Genomic DNA, 16,136 nt, shown 5'->3' with positions numbered 1-16,136 from the left:
TCACAAAGAGAGAAGTTTTTTAAAAAAAAAAAACAGGCTGGCAGATGTTTATGTACTAAAAATGAGTGACTGTAGCCCGTTGCTAGGTGATTGCCAGGCATGTAGTTTAGCTTTTGTGGATGTAAGTGATGTACTGTCATGAAAGAAAAAAGAATGGTTTCATAAGGTGCTACAGGTGCACAAATGCTACAAAACAGGTAGCCTGCATTTTTTATGCATCATTTTATACATAATTAAACTTTTGCGAATAGAAATTAGATGTTACTGATGCGAAATAAAAATTATATGACACTTTTATAAGCTCTTAGAGATGCATAACTGCTAATAATAGGTCATTTTGGCCAGTTGCTATGTGGTTGTCAGGCAACATAATGACATCATTACACATAATTCAACTTTTTTGGATAGAAATTAGATGTTACTGATGCAAAATAAAAATTATATGACACTTTTATAAGGTGTTACAGGTGCATAAATGCCAGTAATGGGTCATTTTAGCCATCATGTTGCCAAGCTAAGTGGTTGCTTGGCAACATGATGACATCATGATATCTGATATAAATGTGGACCTCCATGGGCCTAAAATGTACCTGTGTGCCACGTTTGGTTGCTCAACTCTTAAAGGTATGGCAAATACTTCTTGATGATTTGACACACACAGTGCAACGAGTTAACTGTCAAACGGGTGATTAATAGCAACAGTGGTCACGTCCAGTTGTGCACGTTCATGGACACAAACAGAAACACCACCACACCTTGAAAACTGAGCCCAGTTCTTACAGCTGTTTCTCCTGATCAAAGTGGCCCATCAGCACCGTTCTATATTTGACTACATCCTGGGTTACACACATGAGGAAGGGGGAAGAGGAGGAGGAGGAGGGATGAACTTGGACGGCACTAGAAGATGGACAAGGGTTAGCAGCTCGGGGACACTTTGATGAAAGACCAGCCTGGGTGGGAACAATGGCTGAGTCAGGACCCTGTGATGGTTCCCCTCCCTGCGGCTATTGTAAACACTCCCTCCACTGGACCCTGGCTGAGTTGTTAAGCTGGCAGCTGGGTACCAAACATCGCTGTGTCACATGAGAGGCCCGGCTGGAGTCACAGTGGCCCAGGATACTATTCTTAGCTGTAGGAATGTACACAGTGGCCTCATGGCAATCTCCACAGCGCCTAACTGGAAACCCTTCCCTGAGTCACTACCCATTTTCTCTCTGGGTCATGCTTAAACTGTCTTTCATTTGGAATTAATCCCTTTTTTCTGTCAAGACTGACGACTTTGGATAATATTGGTCCTCCGAGGACAGGAGGTAAGGGCTGAGCTAATCACAGATACTGCTGATGAACTGGAATCATCTCGTTCACACAGATGTTTGTCTCAAACTCCTCAGTTTAACTCCAGTTTTATTATTAAATCTTCAAATGTGAAATTTCTTTTGTATTAGCATAACTCTTAGTTAAGAATCTATATTTTCTGGTTAAAATGTTTCCTCTTGTTTATTGGGCGTTTAAAGGAGTGAGTCATTGCATTTTATTAAATTTCTTTATTTAGACTGGAAATGTTTCTCAAAAATATAATGCCATGGTATAAACTGTCTGTTAAAAGTGTAATAATTTAAGCTGCGTACATGATTAATTCATCACCATCACCACTGTTGACTAAGTGATTAAGGTGCAGATGGATTATTTTTAAATTCAGATGCAGTTTATCATGAGAGGTTCTGCAGCTCCACCAGCAGCTCTTGTTTGAAGTCTGAGTTAAAACTCCCAGTTGTGAAATGCCACTTACAGCTATTGGCATTTAATAATATACAATAATGATTAGTGGTCTAAATATATCAGACAGGCTGGACCATGTAAGTGGGAGTAAATCGGTAGCTGGCACGGAGATGATTTGAAGACTTAATGTTGCTAATAGCCCAATGAAATTCATGCTCTTTAAACAATAGGATCACCGCAAACCCTCCAGCCAGAGAGAGACGCACTGGGACTAAGAGAGAAAACATGACATATAGAAAAAATAACAAGAGAGACTGTGAGGCCAGTCCAGAGAGAGATGGGTTGCAGAGACAAACACAGATGGTCCGCTGATACAATTCTGTTTATGTTAGTGATGATGGGCAGCTTGATTACTGAAATAAGCCCTAATGGCACACGAATCCTGTGAGATCATTTAGACAGGATTTGGAACAGAAATCTGTGAGTCAGTCATTCACATTAAAGACAGCTGCTACGTGGGAGGTTTAAGAGTTTGAGAGGAGATGAATAAGTGAAAGGCTTTGTTATGAACCAGATCACACGGTTTTCCAAGCATGCATGATTAAGTTGTTGCAAATACAAATTTATTAAAATCACACTTGTGAATCTAATTGGTGCACTTTGTGGAGCTCATGAATAAAGAAAATTAGAGAGGAGGATGGATGGAGAACGGTTAGTAAATCAGGAAGGACAGAGGATTAGAAAGGAGGAAATGAGGGCAGCTATCACAGTGCTGGAGAGTGAGAGGATGACTGAGCAATGGAGAAGAAGTGTACTGGTACTGATTTTCAAGAACAAGGGTTACAGTGGGATGAAGTTGATGAGACGGACTATGAAGATAGAGGAAAGACTTGTTGGAGTTAGGATAAGAAGAGAGGTGAGGATCAGTGAGCAGCAGTATGGCTTCATGCTGAGAAAGAGCTCTACAGATGTGAAGCAGGGTTTGAGAGTGTTGATGGAGAGGTGTAGAGGTCGGAAGGAGTTGCACTGCGTCTTTGTGGATCTAGAGAAAGCATATGAAAGGAGCAGCAGAGAAGTATGTGAGGGTGGTGCAGGACATGTATGAGGTCACCGGTGGCGTGTATGGTAGGAGTGAATGATGGTTTCAAGGTGGGGGTGGGATCAGGGATTGGTTTTGTGTCCCTTCTTGCTTGCAGTGGTGTTGGACAGGTTGACAGATGAGGTCAGTTCATGAGCTATGATGTTTACAGATGACATTGTGATGTGTAGTGAGAGGAGGGAGCAGGTGGAAGAGAGCCTGGAGAAGTGGAGGTATGCACTGGAGAGAAGAGGAATGAAAGTCAAGAGGAGCAAAACACAACACGTGTGAATGAGAGGGAGACGGATGTAACAGTGAAGCTGTGTAAAAGGTCATGAATGTGGATGAGTTTAAAAACCCGGGGTCAGCCATCCAAAGCAACAGACAGTGCTCAAGAGAGGTGAAGAAGAGAGTGAAGGCAGGGTGGAGTGGGTGGAGACGAGCGTCAGGTGTGATTTGTGACAGAAGAGTGAAGTGAAGGTTTACAAGATGGTAGTGAGACCTGCTGTGATGTTTAGTGTGGAAATGGCGGCACAAACAAAAAGACAGGAGGCTGGGCTCAATATTTTCACTGGGACTGACCAGAAATCAGAGGGACAGCTCAGGTAGAGCAGTTTAGAGACAAAGCTAGAGGTGCAAGGCTGAGATGGTTTGGACATGTGCAGAGGAGGGACATTGGATATATTAGGAATACATGAGGAAAAGAGGAAAAACAAAAATGTTTGATGGATGTAGGACATCCATGGCTAGAAGGACATGGCTAGTGTGACAGAGGAGGATGGTACACAGACAGTAAGATGCAAGCAAATAAAAAAAAATGTGGTCGTCACTAATATTTATTTAGATCATCACATCACACATCATCAGCATAGTCGGTCATCCACTTTCTCCCACTGGAAAACAAAAATACGACATCAGTCACAAAATGATTTCTGCTTTGTCATCCCTTGTGCAGAATGGCCACCAGACCACAAGATGTTTTCTCTTTCAAAGATGCCGAACTTCCCTCTCACCTGCTCGCAAAGCTCAACGTCCTCCGGCAGGAGCGCATCCTGACAGACGTCCTGCTCTGCACTGAACATCAGGAGATCCCCTGCCACAGGAACGTCCTGGTGTCCAGCAGCCCGTACTTCCGCGCCATGTTCTGCAGTAACTTTCTGGAGAGCAGCCAGGCCCGCGTGAATTTGAAGGGAATCTCTTCAAATGTGCTCATTGGCATTGTGGACTATGTTTATACGGGCTGCATCACCATCACCATGGACATTGTGCTCCCACTCATGCAGGCAGCTTCCATGCTTCATTATGGAAGCCTCTTTGAAGCCTGCTCTGTGTTCCTCCAGGAGCAGTTGAGCCCGGAAAACTGCCTGAGCATGATCCGACTGTCTGAGATACTTCACTGTGAGAGTTTGAAGGAGAGGGCCAAGGAGATGGCTGTGAGGTCCTTCTCTGACGTGGCCGCTACAGAAGATTTCTGTGAGTTGTCTCTCCCGGAGCTCATGTGTTACCTAGAAGACGACCGACTTTGTGCTGAGGAGGAACAAGTGTTTGAGACCCTGCTGGCGTGGATCCACCATGACCCGTTCTCACGGAGGGGCGCAATCCACGATCTCTTCAAGAAAGTCCGTCTGCGCTACATCCACCCAACTTACCTCTTCCAGTTCATTGCCAATGATCCACTGGTGCAGAGCTCCAGCCTTTGCACTGAGATAATCGAGTCAGTCCGTCGCCTTATGCTTACAGTCAGCGCCAAGTGCAGCCGTGAGCTGAAGCCTCTGTGGACCACACCGAGACGTTATACCTGCAGAGAAACGCTGGTGGTAGTTGGAGGACGCAAAAACAACGAACAGACTTCAAGGGAAGCGTTACTCTATGACGAAAGGACTCAGCGTTGGCAGTGGTTGGCCAAGCTCCCCTTGCGCCTCTACAAAGCTGCGTATGTGTGCATTCACAGTATCCTCTATGTCCTCGGTGGGCTCAGCCTCTGCATGGCATCAGGCGACAGCTCGGTCAGCGCTACAGTTTACACACTCTCCCTCAAAACCAACCAGTGGAGGACTGCCGAGCCCATGCTGGAGCCACGATATGCCCACCAAAGCGTCTCATACCTGCACTTTATTTTTGTGTTAGGAGGCATCGGTGTAGATAAGCGCATCTCTCAGTCAGTAGAGAGGTATAACAGTATGTTTAACCAGTGGGAGGCCATGGCACCCATGCCCACAGCCGTGCTTCATCCAGCTGTTGCAGCCAGTGATCAGAAGATCTATGTTTTTGGAGGGGAGGACGCCATGCAGAACCCAGTCAGGCTGATTCAGGTAAGGAAGGCTGCAGTCAAAGTTAGCATTCAGTGAAGAACAGCCTGTGATGCTCAGGAAATCCAAAAAGGCTGATTGATGCTGTTTGTGCTGTGACACAGGTGTATCACATCGCTCGCAATCTGTGGTCCAAATTAGAGACAAGGACTGTGAAAAATGTTTGTGCTCCTGCTGCCGTCATAGACGACAAGATCTATATCATAGGAGGTAAGGACCCATTTTTACTTTTAAAAAACTGAGAAAAAAACGTTGTTCTCAGCAGCTGTTTTACGCTAAAATATGGCCTATATATAAAATATGGCCTATAATATAGTTTGACTCAGATTTCGACCTGATTGGTCGACTTTGGGATTTGTTGACTATATGTATTTTACATCTAATCTCCAGGGTACACCACGCGAATGATTGCCTACGACACCAAAGCCAACAAATTCTTCAAATGTGAGAACCTGAAGGAGCGACGAATGCATCACAGTGCTACAGTGATCAACGGCAAGATCTACGTCACCGGTGGACGCATCCTGAATGGCCACGACGTCATCGAGGACTCGGACTGCTTCGAGTGCTACGACCCAAAAACAGACGTTTGGACCTCTAAAGGTTCTCTGCCGTACAAGCTGTTCGACCACGGCTCTCTCCCGCTAGTCTGCGTTTCCAACAGACCCAACCCACCATGACCCACCATCTAATCACCGCTGGCTCCTTTTTATTGTAATCTCCACCTGCCCTTTGCCATTATTTATTGGCTTCTAACAGAAATGGGAAACCATGTCAGAGTGACACCATTCTTCCACGCAGCTCAGTAAAGTGGCATTTAAGGCCGGGCTGACTTTCATCTGCATCAGAGAAGAAGAGCTCAGCTGGCATGCAGAGGTGTCATTTCTAAGCATCTGGGGTGGAAGTGAACCGAGAACCCCAGAAATGATGAGAGGCAGCTACTCGGACACGTATGTAATCCAAACAGCTCTTTAAAAGCTGTTTCCGCAGATGGATACACTTATATAAAGCAAACTAAATGTGTTAATACTGTATTTTCCAAGATATTTGAACACAGCCTGTCACTCTGCAGGGCAGCTGCACTTAACTCTTGACAAAACTGAAACTGGTTAATAATTTGCACTTTATAGGTAAAAAAATAATACATTCCTTCTTGACCCAGATGTGTATCAGAGGACACTGATTAATGAGAATAAGGGCTACTGCAAAGTTGTACTTGCTCTGATGTTTGGTGACGTTTTGCAAAGAAGAACTTTTTTTTTCTCACCTGTGACAACTTTATTCCAGTCTTGGGGGCTTGATTTTCAGTTAAAACCCAACAAAGCGTGTTCTGTTTTAAAGATGTCTGCTTAAAACATGGCAGAACCAGTATACAAAGATGTGACGTTTTGGATCAGTCCAAGATCTGTGAGCAAATATTTCAATGGTGGTTTACATTCATATTTCACCGTGCATGCAAATGTCGTTAGATAAAGACAGCACTGTGGCCTGCTGTGAGCGGCCATGAGTAAAAAATGTTGTTAGATATACTTTTTGTGTGTTTACAGGCTACATCAGACTACAGGGGCAACCTAAAGATGATCTGGCATAATCACACCAACTGATCTGGAATTAATTTTTTATTCATTTGGGAAATCATAGTCATACAGAAAGAAATCCTTACCTGTCAAGACTTTGATTGCTATTACATCCCTCTGTGTCCTGCAGCCCTCTTGTCCCTCATGGAGCATGCATTCAGTGTTTTGCTCCAGCCCTTGGTAACTCCATTATTGGATAATTTGTGGTATGCATCTTAATGTTTGAGACTTTCTCACGAATCAACTGAACAATGCATTGCTGCTACTTGCACATTAAGAGACTTCCTCTTTATTTTTGTATGCGGTATTACTTGTACGATATGCATAAATGTTGTGTTTATGTACTAAAGAGAGAGTCAAACTACTAATTTGTTGCATTGATTCTTTCTGCACATGAAAACAGATCAGCTGTGGCAAAATCGCATCTTTGTTCAGCTTATCGGTCTTCATTTTGAGCAGGTTCGTAATTTGCCTGCAGACTAGCTGAGTCACGACCCCCTCGTGCATGAGGGAACACCATTAATGCAGAAACATGTTCTGGTTGTCAGGTGACACATTTTCTCTCCGTGCATCATTAAATGGTAAAATGGCCTGTATTTGTATAGCGCTTTACTAGTCCCTAAGGACCCCAAAACGCTTTACACATCCAGTCATCCAACCATTCACGCACACATTCACACACTGGTGATGGCAAGCTACGTTGTAGCCACAGCCACCCTGGGGCGCACTGACAGAGCGCCCCAGGGTGGCACCAGTAAACACCAGTGCAAAACCCATTAAAATATTGGGATGTTCCTGGAATGTAGTGAATGCATTTCTTTATGTGAGTGTCAACCTCTTGACCCTTCAGGGCGCATTCTCCTCATGCAGAGTGTCTGGTATGAGAAGCTCCACATGAAGGCTTCATATCCGGTTACCACTGTCCCCCTGAGAGGCTCACTGTTTGCAAGGTATATGGCCTACTTAAAACTAGCCCTCCAGCAAAGCCGACCTTAGGGGAAGAGATTTGGGATCAGATTTCACTCTTACGCTTTAATGCTTGTCCATTAGTGTCAGTGGAAATGCTGAAACTTGCCTACAAGCACTAACCAAATGGGAATTTCATCACTGTCTCTGAGTTAAATGGCTCCTTGTTAGCCTGGTCCCTCTAAATGCCTCTCTGTAACCCTGTGTGAATGTATTCAACAACTCGTGCTTGCAAAATGAGCTTAATGTCTAAACTCAAAATGCTGAATCCACCAACGCAGTGACTTTTCTGATTATGTCACCGGCAGTCACGTGCTCGGCTCAGTCAAGCAGAGCAGAATGTAAGAAAGCCCAGTGAAACCTTCCACTGAGCTGCTGCTAAATACACAGCCTTCTCAGATTGTTTACAGACTCTGTGTTTGCTCAATACCTTTCCATAGAAACCAGTGTGTGAGGGTCACCCTTAAGGGAGGCTGTGGCCTGGGCAGGTTATTTTCAGTATCTGTTACTAACCCATTAAGGGGTAGCATATCATTGCCTATTCTGTTTGTCTCCATAAACACACACAGTGACTGCAGCAAGAAGAATTATATACATTTATATATATGACTGACATGCTTCATGTAAAATCCATCATTGAAGTCACTGAAGTGCAGACTTTCAGCTTTAGTTAAATGGGTTTAACAAATGTATTGTAGTAACAGTTCCCCATTTTCAGAGTCTCAGAATTAATAGATTAAACTAACATAATTTTAATTATAAGGATTCTTTTAAATATTTTTTACTCCCTGAAGTCTGCAGTCCGTGAACTCCACCAGATGTGCTGCATTTCTTGCCTTGACATCTTCTGCCTCTTTACTTTAGCCACTGTCTATCTGCATTCAGTCGCTAAAAAGCTGCTTTCCTGAGAGGAGCTCCGGTGAGTGATTTGACCATTGAAGAACATGTTGTGGTTTGCCATTTACTTTGGGTTGCTATTAATTTGTGAAGCTTTGTCCAGTTAGTTTTGCGGCATTCGTCTAAATCTGAGCAGAGAGTATAGCTCTGTACACTTCATAATTCGTCCAGCTGTTTCAATCAGCAGTCATATTATGTATACACAGTGGCGGTCGCAGCGGTAGCCCATGCCATAAAATTACCTTGACCAGGTGTAGTATGCATGATCGGTTTCTCTCCTTCTCCATACGTTTCTCTTCCCATTGTCCAACTTCATCTTGGTTTCACTGGTCCAAAGAATTTGTTTCTAGGACTGTGCAGGATGTTTTCTAGCACATCCGGACTTCCTGTTCTTGAGTGTAATCAGTGGTTTGCTCCTCAAGAGTGTTCTTGACTCGGTCAGATGTTATTTGCGTTTCTTAACCATGAAAATAATTCTGTCATCATCTACTTCAGTGTTCTTACATGGTCTTTTAATATTGAATGCATTCCTTTTTGATTTGGCCAATTCTGAAGTTTTGCCATCACTTTGATGCGCCCCAGCATTTCATTGGACTTCATTTTTCAGTTAAATATATTAAAAGTGAGTTCAACATTTGTTATCGGTCAATTGTTCAATTAATTTTAAGCTTCTGAAAATGAATGATGATACAAATGGTATAGAAATGGTTATAATTTCTAAACCTGAAAGTCCTCTACAGTGATGTCCACAGGCAAGATGTAAAAGAAAAAAAAACAAAAAAACCAAAACATAACATGAGGACATCCAAAAACTTATGGATCCGTCTGCAATACAGATCCTTTACCACCTGATGTCCTCGTACCTGCAGGCTGATGGAGAGGAAACACATTTCATTTTTATTTTGCCTCTATCGCCCTCTGCTGCCTAACACAGGTTTGCACAGTGCTCTGTAAGCCTGCAGGCATATAAGGCTGAATTCTGTAACAGGGCAACCGAGTCAGACTTAAGAATCATGATGATTTTATTAGAATTTCCTTGATAAACAAAAAGAAAAAGAAAAGAAAAGAAAAAAAAAAAAAGCACAGTACAGCATGCACACGTTCCTTTACAGATCTCTAAAATAAAACTTATCAGATAGACCATTTCATTGGAACATGGCATCATCGTTGAACAGCCTGGTTAGGATTTGTGTTCATTTTGTAACAACTTTTTTACCCCCAAACACACACACTTTGAACACATGTGTGAGACTGTGTGATTTGAAAAGGCTAAAATATTGGTAAAGGATGACAGTCCTATACTTAAAGTGCCTACATTCAATTCAGTGGTGTGTTTCTAGTGGATTCAGTAATTAGTCCTTCCTGTGAAGCAGCCAGAAGTCGCTCAAACACATTCTCATTCATGAGGAACTCTGGGAAAAATGGCACTATGAACCCCCAAGAGGTGAAAAAAAACAAAACATTATAAATCATAATCATTTAAGACATAAATGAACAAAAATAAACAATAAATTGATCCAGTAAAAGTGCTATTTGTGATTTAGAAGGGTATAACACTGAGAAGTTTATAAACTATACAAGAACAGAAATAAAACTTTATTATATTGACAGAAACATAATAACATTAATAATAATAGTAATAATAATAAACAACTTTTTCCAATAAAGAAACTCTTGAGGCAGAAATCCTAAAATGTGGTAAAATTATACTTTGTTACAGATTTATATTAAATCAAATTTTGGAACAGTTAAGATATACAACATGTACACACTCACGAACCCAACACGTCTGTGCTTCTATTGCCAGCCTGAATGGTGAGAAACCAAACCTTATGCACAGTAGGTCCGTAACTACAAAAGGCATTCAGAGAAAGAAATTACATTTTGGCACCAGGCACAGAATTGATTATACATTTAATTAAATACTAAAACCCACCCAGAAAAATAACCAGGCTATTTTTAACCCCTCAACGTGCTGTATCAGCCACATGAGATCATAGCAAATATACATTTAAACTGGCTTTTAAAAAAAAAGAAGAGATGTAACTTTTGGCATAAGTGTTGCTGGAAGAATCAGAGGGGCAGGGGACTGGCAGACATCTACCCCAGCAGACCTGACGGGGGGGATCTACAGTGCATTTCTGTCAAAAGACAATCGTTTGTTCTTCCTGAGTGCTAGACGTAAACAGGAACTGGAAAACTTACTATGATTGGGCCTTTGAACTATTTACACGATACCACTGCATCTTTCAGCTTTCTGTGTCATTCGCTCCCACTCACCCTTACCCCGGTTCACGATGGTGACATCAGCAGCTCTTTTTATCTTCGATAACATCAGCCACACGCAGAAACTCAGCTGCCCTCTGTGACCGACATTGCATCCCTCCTCTCAGCCAATCTGAGAGGAGGATGAAGTATCAGAAACTTTACTAGCTTTAGCTTGGAATGGACTGGCCACATGGTCACTTCTTACTTCTTTGCAAAACTCCACTTTATGTATACACATCACTGTGGGAGGGTTTTTGTTTGTTTGTTTTGGAGTTTTTTGTTGGGTTTTTTGTTGTTTTCTTTTGTTGTTGTTGTTGTTTTTTTGTTTTGTTTTGTTTTTTTTAATTGAATGACAAAGCTTAACTTAAAGTGCACCGACCAGTCCGATGTTCTACAACTCATTGATGGTTCGCTCCGAAGGCCTGAAGTTGACAGAGCTGGACGACGACATGTAGAACGACTGGGTTCTGCGATTGAGGCGGGCCCGCTTGGTGGCCACGCACAGGCTGCGCCTGCTGGAGGTGATGATCTCCGTGATGAACTTCTTGCAGTCCACACAGACCTCCATGGTGACCCAGTCCTCAGTGAGCTCCTTGGGCAGCTCTAGCTCATCCTGCGACCGCCCGTCTTTGCTGATGCTGTGCTTGGACAACCTGAACAGAGACAACTGTGAGTGAATATCTGTGCACACACAGGAAAGCAGTCGCAGCCACAACATGATGATGCCGCCAATTATTAAGTCACCTTCTGCGCAGACTGTGCCGGGTGTGCGCAGACCCAAACGGCTTTTCTGGCTCAGCTGGGGCAGAAGATGTGCCTGTGTCTTCTTTAACCACAGCACTGGGACCCAGAGAGTAGATAGGCAGGGTGGAATAGGGCTTAGACGGCAGCCGCATCTGAGGCAAAGAGATACAAAACAACTGAACTAAAAAGGCTCATGTAGGTCTTAATGAATGAGTGTCAAATACTAAACTGAGGTTTCAAGTAGGAGTCGACAGTCTCGTACCTTTTTCGAGCACTGGGAACACACGGGTCTGGAGATAAAAGAAAAGAAAAAAAAACTGATAAGCTGGAAATTCCTGAAAACCACTTCACTGATTTTGTACTGCACTCCTGTCAAACTGTCAGCTAAAGCTTAAAACAGAAACTAATGCAGCAGAGCCAGAGAGACGAGCTCCTACAGTAGATAGTTTGGTTTCTTTAGCCTCGACTTGTGTGATCTAAACTTCTTTTCACTCACTTCTGATTCCTCCTCTCCCCCCAATTGAAAATCTCAACTATACTGCAGACAGCACTTTAAATAACGTACGCCTTTGAAGAAAAACAATGAAAAATGTAAAACTACTCATCATATGCATCCAGTAGATTTATCAACTAATGAAATACCAGCCAGGATGGGCTGGGCATGTGGCTGTGTGATATGAGGGAAATTGGGTACGTTTGGTACGTAAACAGGAAGACTATAAATTTGGGGTGGAAATCAGTGTCAAATACAGACTTTGTTTAAATGTTGGAGTCTCCCTCTTTAAGTCGAGCTGTCCTTTTAACAGCGATTCAAATTACCTTTTGCAGAACTGGCAGGTGTAGGACCAGGTGAAGATGGAGAACCTTTTAATCCTGCAAGAAAAGCAAAGCTGGACAGGGGAGGACAAAAATTGAGGTGAGGAAGGTGCACTACTGTTTCAAATCAATGTGACAAATTATCGGTTTGAGAGAAAACCATAAGTTTACAAGTGGTTTTGTACCTTTCCTTTCTTGAGAGCGTTGTAGACTTCTTTGTATTGCTGAAACTTCTCCAGCTCGGCCTTGACGAGGACCTGCCTGATGTGCATCACCTCCTCCACCGTCAGAGCCAAACACTCCACCGGATAACAGAACTCCTCCTGCGGGGGAACGTGCGTCACATCATCAAACCACGCTCACAAACACACAGACGGTGATGTGTTTGACAAACCCAAACAAAAATGCCCCACTTCACACCACATCACCTAAACATGCAACGAGATGTAAGAATGGAAGTTTCACACCGCCGCTGTGAAAATAAATGCAGAACCTCCATGTGATGCAACACAACACCTCCCATGCTGGAACCACAACTCTTGGATTTCTTTACTTTAATCCAGATTTGCTTTATTCTCTGTCAAAAACATGTTTTGAGCTCCTGTTATTCACCAGATGTTTCCAAGGAAACAATCTGTAAGAGGATCCCCCATCATGGTGCCAGCTGAGATCTCATTTGGAGTTTTACAAAAGAAGTCCACAGGGGTGAAAATGTCTCAGGGAGCACATCTACTGATCATCATTTGCTGGTATTGAGTGCTTATATAAGATCTCGCCTCATATATAATCTTCCCTGAGTTATTTTCAGTACACCACAGATGTTGCATTCACTCAAGCAGTTACAACACAAGGTCCCATTCATCTAAAAAACAAGCCGATTGAATTAGACGCCATTCAGGATGGTTTCCCCACACAGTGCTTGGAGGTGATACAATTTGATATTTTGCAGTAGTGGCGACATACCGAGCCCTGAGCGCCACTGCCGGCATCCACCTGACCAGGAACAGGGAACAGGACATTTACACAGAAGCAGGACCTTATATTCCAACGAGCTAATCACACACAGTACGCTCAGTAAAATTTAATACAAGAACTGTATGAACCCATTAGGTGGTATTTTAAGAGTCTGTCAGTTACATCATCAGCTTACAGCCAACGTTGTTACCAAGCATAAAATCTAATAAAAAGATATACAAAAAAAACAACAACAAAAAAAATAAAAACAAAAAAAACCCCACACTTCTGGATTACATCATCACATTCAAACGTGCATGAGCACATAGGATTAATTAATTTTTAACAAATACATCTGGCTTGACATTTCATTTTTGATCTCAATGTACCCCTCAAAAGGAAGGCTGTTCGCTGACATTGCAGCCTTCCTTTCACTCCATTAAAATCCTTTCACACATCCGCTGCCCACCTGAACTTCACCCAATCAGGTGTCCTCACATAGACCTCGGTCTCTGCCAAATCCTAGTATAAAGCTTGTGTGCTGCCTCTTGCGCACACTATACGGCCAGCTCCCTCAACTAAACCACACAGAGTACATCTAGCAATAAAAAACGGCTTTGAAGAAGCCGGATATAGTGATAGGCTTTAGGCTGCATCTTACAACCTTGATGGCATTCCTTTAAATCACTTTCTCCCTTGCGTGCATGCATGCATTCCTTAGTACTAATTGTTAGGATTAATGGACACTGCAAAAATAAATAAATAAATAAATCGATAAACAGGAAATTGACCTAGTTACCTTTCCACTGGGATCCGTCATTAGCTGCAGCATTTGAAAATAGGAAATAATTTAAAGTGAGTCTTTGGAAGAAGATGGCTAATCAGAGTAAACATGTAAATGAGATATAACAGGAGTACGAGAAAGGGAGGGGATGCAACAAAGACCTGACTGTTCTACATTAACTAAAGAGCTTCAGCTTCTTATGTGAATGAAGCATGTTTGAGAGGGTGTTTTAAACCAGGGAAAAGCTGCACAGTTAGAAATCCCTCTCGCCAACTTCTGATGCACACTCAAGCAGTTTTTTGTCTTATTCAGACCTGTTTCCAGAACAAAATGACTAACTCAGAAAGAGAAACGAGGGTTACCCCTAGCAGGCATCTGAGGGAGAAAGAGTTAACATGCTAGTATTAATGAACAGTAACTTTTTATTCCAACTTTTAAAAGTGACTCATCAAAGATGTCTTAGATTAATCTCGTCACCGTTTGTTGTTTCTACTGTCAACTGGACAGATCTTAATGGAAACAACAGAATCAGCAACATTTGTCACTAATTATGAAAGATTCTGGAAAGGATTAGGGATTGAAGATTTAAAATATGAAGTTCTCTCTGTGAAAGCCTTCTAATTCTTGACATGCAGCACTACAGACTTTTTAAGAGTCGAGTCTGGCTTAATTAGAACCTCTGGGTTTGGCAGTGTTGAGGGGGAAAAAAAAAAAAAAAAAAGGAAATGCATAAATAGTGAGAATAAACCAACTGGACCTAAATCCTCTTCATACATCGCTGTCCTGTGCTTTCAATTAGATCTATCAACTTCACTAGAATCATAGGACCAAGCTCAGAGTCAGAGAAAACCAGTGACCTCACTGCAAACCAATGGCCGGTCACAGGACAGGAGTAAATTCAACAGACGTATTGTACGTCTGGTGCTGTTAGTCGATGTAACCACAATAATGGGTTTCCATTCGTTTTGATTAGCGAGGCTGATATTTCATCCAACTGACTGCATATTTCCAACTGGTGGGTCATGAACTGCATTCAGAAATGCTTCCGAGTATCTGCTTTTACTGTAATATTTCTATTTACATTAAAAATACATTTAGGCGTGCTTGCAGCTCTTGCAGGTGCTTTTTTTTTTTTAAATTAAAATCACTTGGATGATAAAGATCTGTCATAAACAGAGAGTCCAATAGAAATAGCCTCCACAAGGTAACGTACCAAAGACTTTGAGCTCTGTCTGGATGGTGGTAAGAAAGGCCTGACACTGGTAGGGGACTCCTTCTCAATAGAGTGCCGCCTCTGTGAAGATTGTCGCTTGTCTGGCTGTGGGGTGGCGGAGACAGGCAGGAACTTTGGAGGAGCTGGAGACATGGGACACAAATATGCATGAAAAAAGTCTGCCAGAGAGGGAACATTTAATTTGTGTAATACACCATGTTCAAAAGTTAATACCCTTCGTGGCTGTGACGGAGTCAGGAGACGTGTCTTCTATCAAAGACGTGGACATGCTGGAGCTGCTCCGTGTGGTTTCCTCCTGTCATCCAGAAAACGACATATTAGCTTATGTGAAAAGCTTTAAATTATTTTAAATACTGAATTGCACGTTGGTCTTCTTTGAGATAGTTTTAAGGAGCTTGTTGAAGTCAATTCATCAAAAATTCATAATTACCACAATCAAGTTTGTGTGCCTGTTATTAATGTGTCATTAATAATTGTGAGAGCTTAGCTGCTAAATCAGAACGTCACTTTAACCATATTATAGCAATATTGTGGAATAAGATTCTTTTAGACATAATGATGCTCTGAGCACAAGAAGCCATCACATACATATCTATTTTTTTAAATATTTGTTTTATACTGTTTATTAGAAATTCTCCTTTTTAATTTTGTGCATGAAAAAGTTAAGATGGTTCGTTTTCTTTCTTTGCACAAAATGGGACTGCGTATAATTTTGTTGCTCTTTTGGCATAATAACCAAGATTCTGATTAAGTCACATGACACACATGATCAGTCACAATCAATCATAAG

The 16,136-nt window shown here is 42.2% G+C and overlaps 2 protein-coding genes across 5 annotated transcripts in view; one reads left to right on the top strand and one right to left on the bottom strand.

Moving 5' to 3' along the window:
• Positions 1-1,189: 1,189 nt before the first annotated feature.
• On the top strand, positions 1,190-6,982 carry klhl38a (kelch-like family member 38a). Its single transcript, XM_065469447.1, has 4 exons — positions 1,190-1,310; positions 3,753-5,109; positions 5,211-5,316; positions 5,497-6,982. Exons 2-4 carry the CDS (start codon positions 3,754-3,756, stop codon positions 5,784-5,786), a joined length of 1,752 nt encoding a protein of 583 aa, XP_065325519.1. The 5' UTR covers positions 1,190-1,310; position 3,753; the 3' UTR covers positions 5,787-6,982.
• A 2,568-nt stretch (positions 6,983-9,550) lies between these two features.
• spire1a (spire-type actin nucleation factor 1a) overlaps positions 9,551-16,136 on the bottom strand; it is a 33,735-nt gene continuing 27,149 nt past the window's right edge. For 2 of the 4 annotated variants that reach the window (XM_065470894.1, XM_065470899.1), the window contains 9 exons: positions 15,560-15,641; positions 15,326-15,468; positions 14,128-14,151; positions 13,338-13,367; positions 12,560-12,697; positions 12,378-12,448; positions 11,821-11,848; positions 11,559-11,710; positions 9,551-11,467 (listed from right to left, as the gene is read on the bottom strand). In XM_065470894.1, the coding sequence (XP_065326966.1) occupies positions 11,206-11,467; positions 11,559-11,710; positions 11,821-11,848; positions 12,378-12,448; positions 12,560-12,697; positions 13,338-13,367; positions 14,128-14,151; positions 15,326-15,468; positions 15,560-15,641 (930 nt within the window). In that variant the 3' untranslated portion in view covers positions 9,551-11,205. The remainder of the gene's footprint in view (positions 11,468-11,558; positions 11,711-11,820; positions 11,849-12,377; positions 12,449-12,559; positions 12,698-13,337; positions 13,368-14,127; positions 14,152-15,325; positions 15,469-15,559; positions 15,642-16,136) is intronic. The other 2 variants (XM_065470897.1, XM_065470900.1) reach the window with 2 other exon arrangements.

The sequence above is a fragment of the Pelmatolapia mariae genome, linkage group LG22 (assembly GCF_036321145.2).
Source record: "Pelmatolapia mariae isolate MD_Pm_ZW linkage group LG22, Pm_UMD_F_2, whole genome shotgun sequence".
Lineage (NCBI taxonomy): Eukaryota > Metazoa > Chordata > Actinopteri > Cichliformes > Cichlidae > Pelmatolapia > Pelmatolapia mariae.
This window is presented reverse-complemented; position numbering and strand designations above follow the sequence as displayed.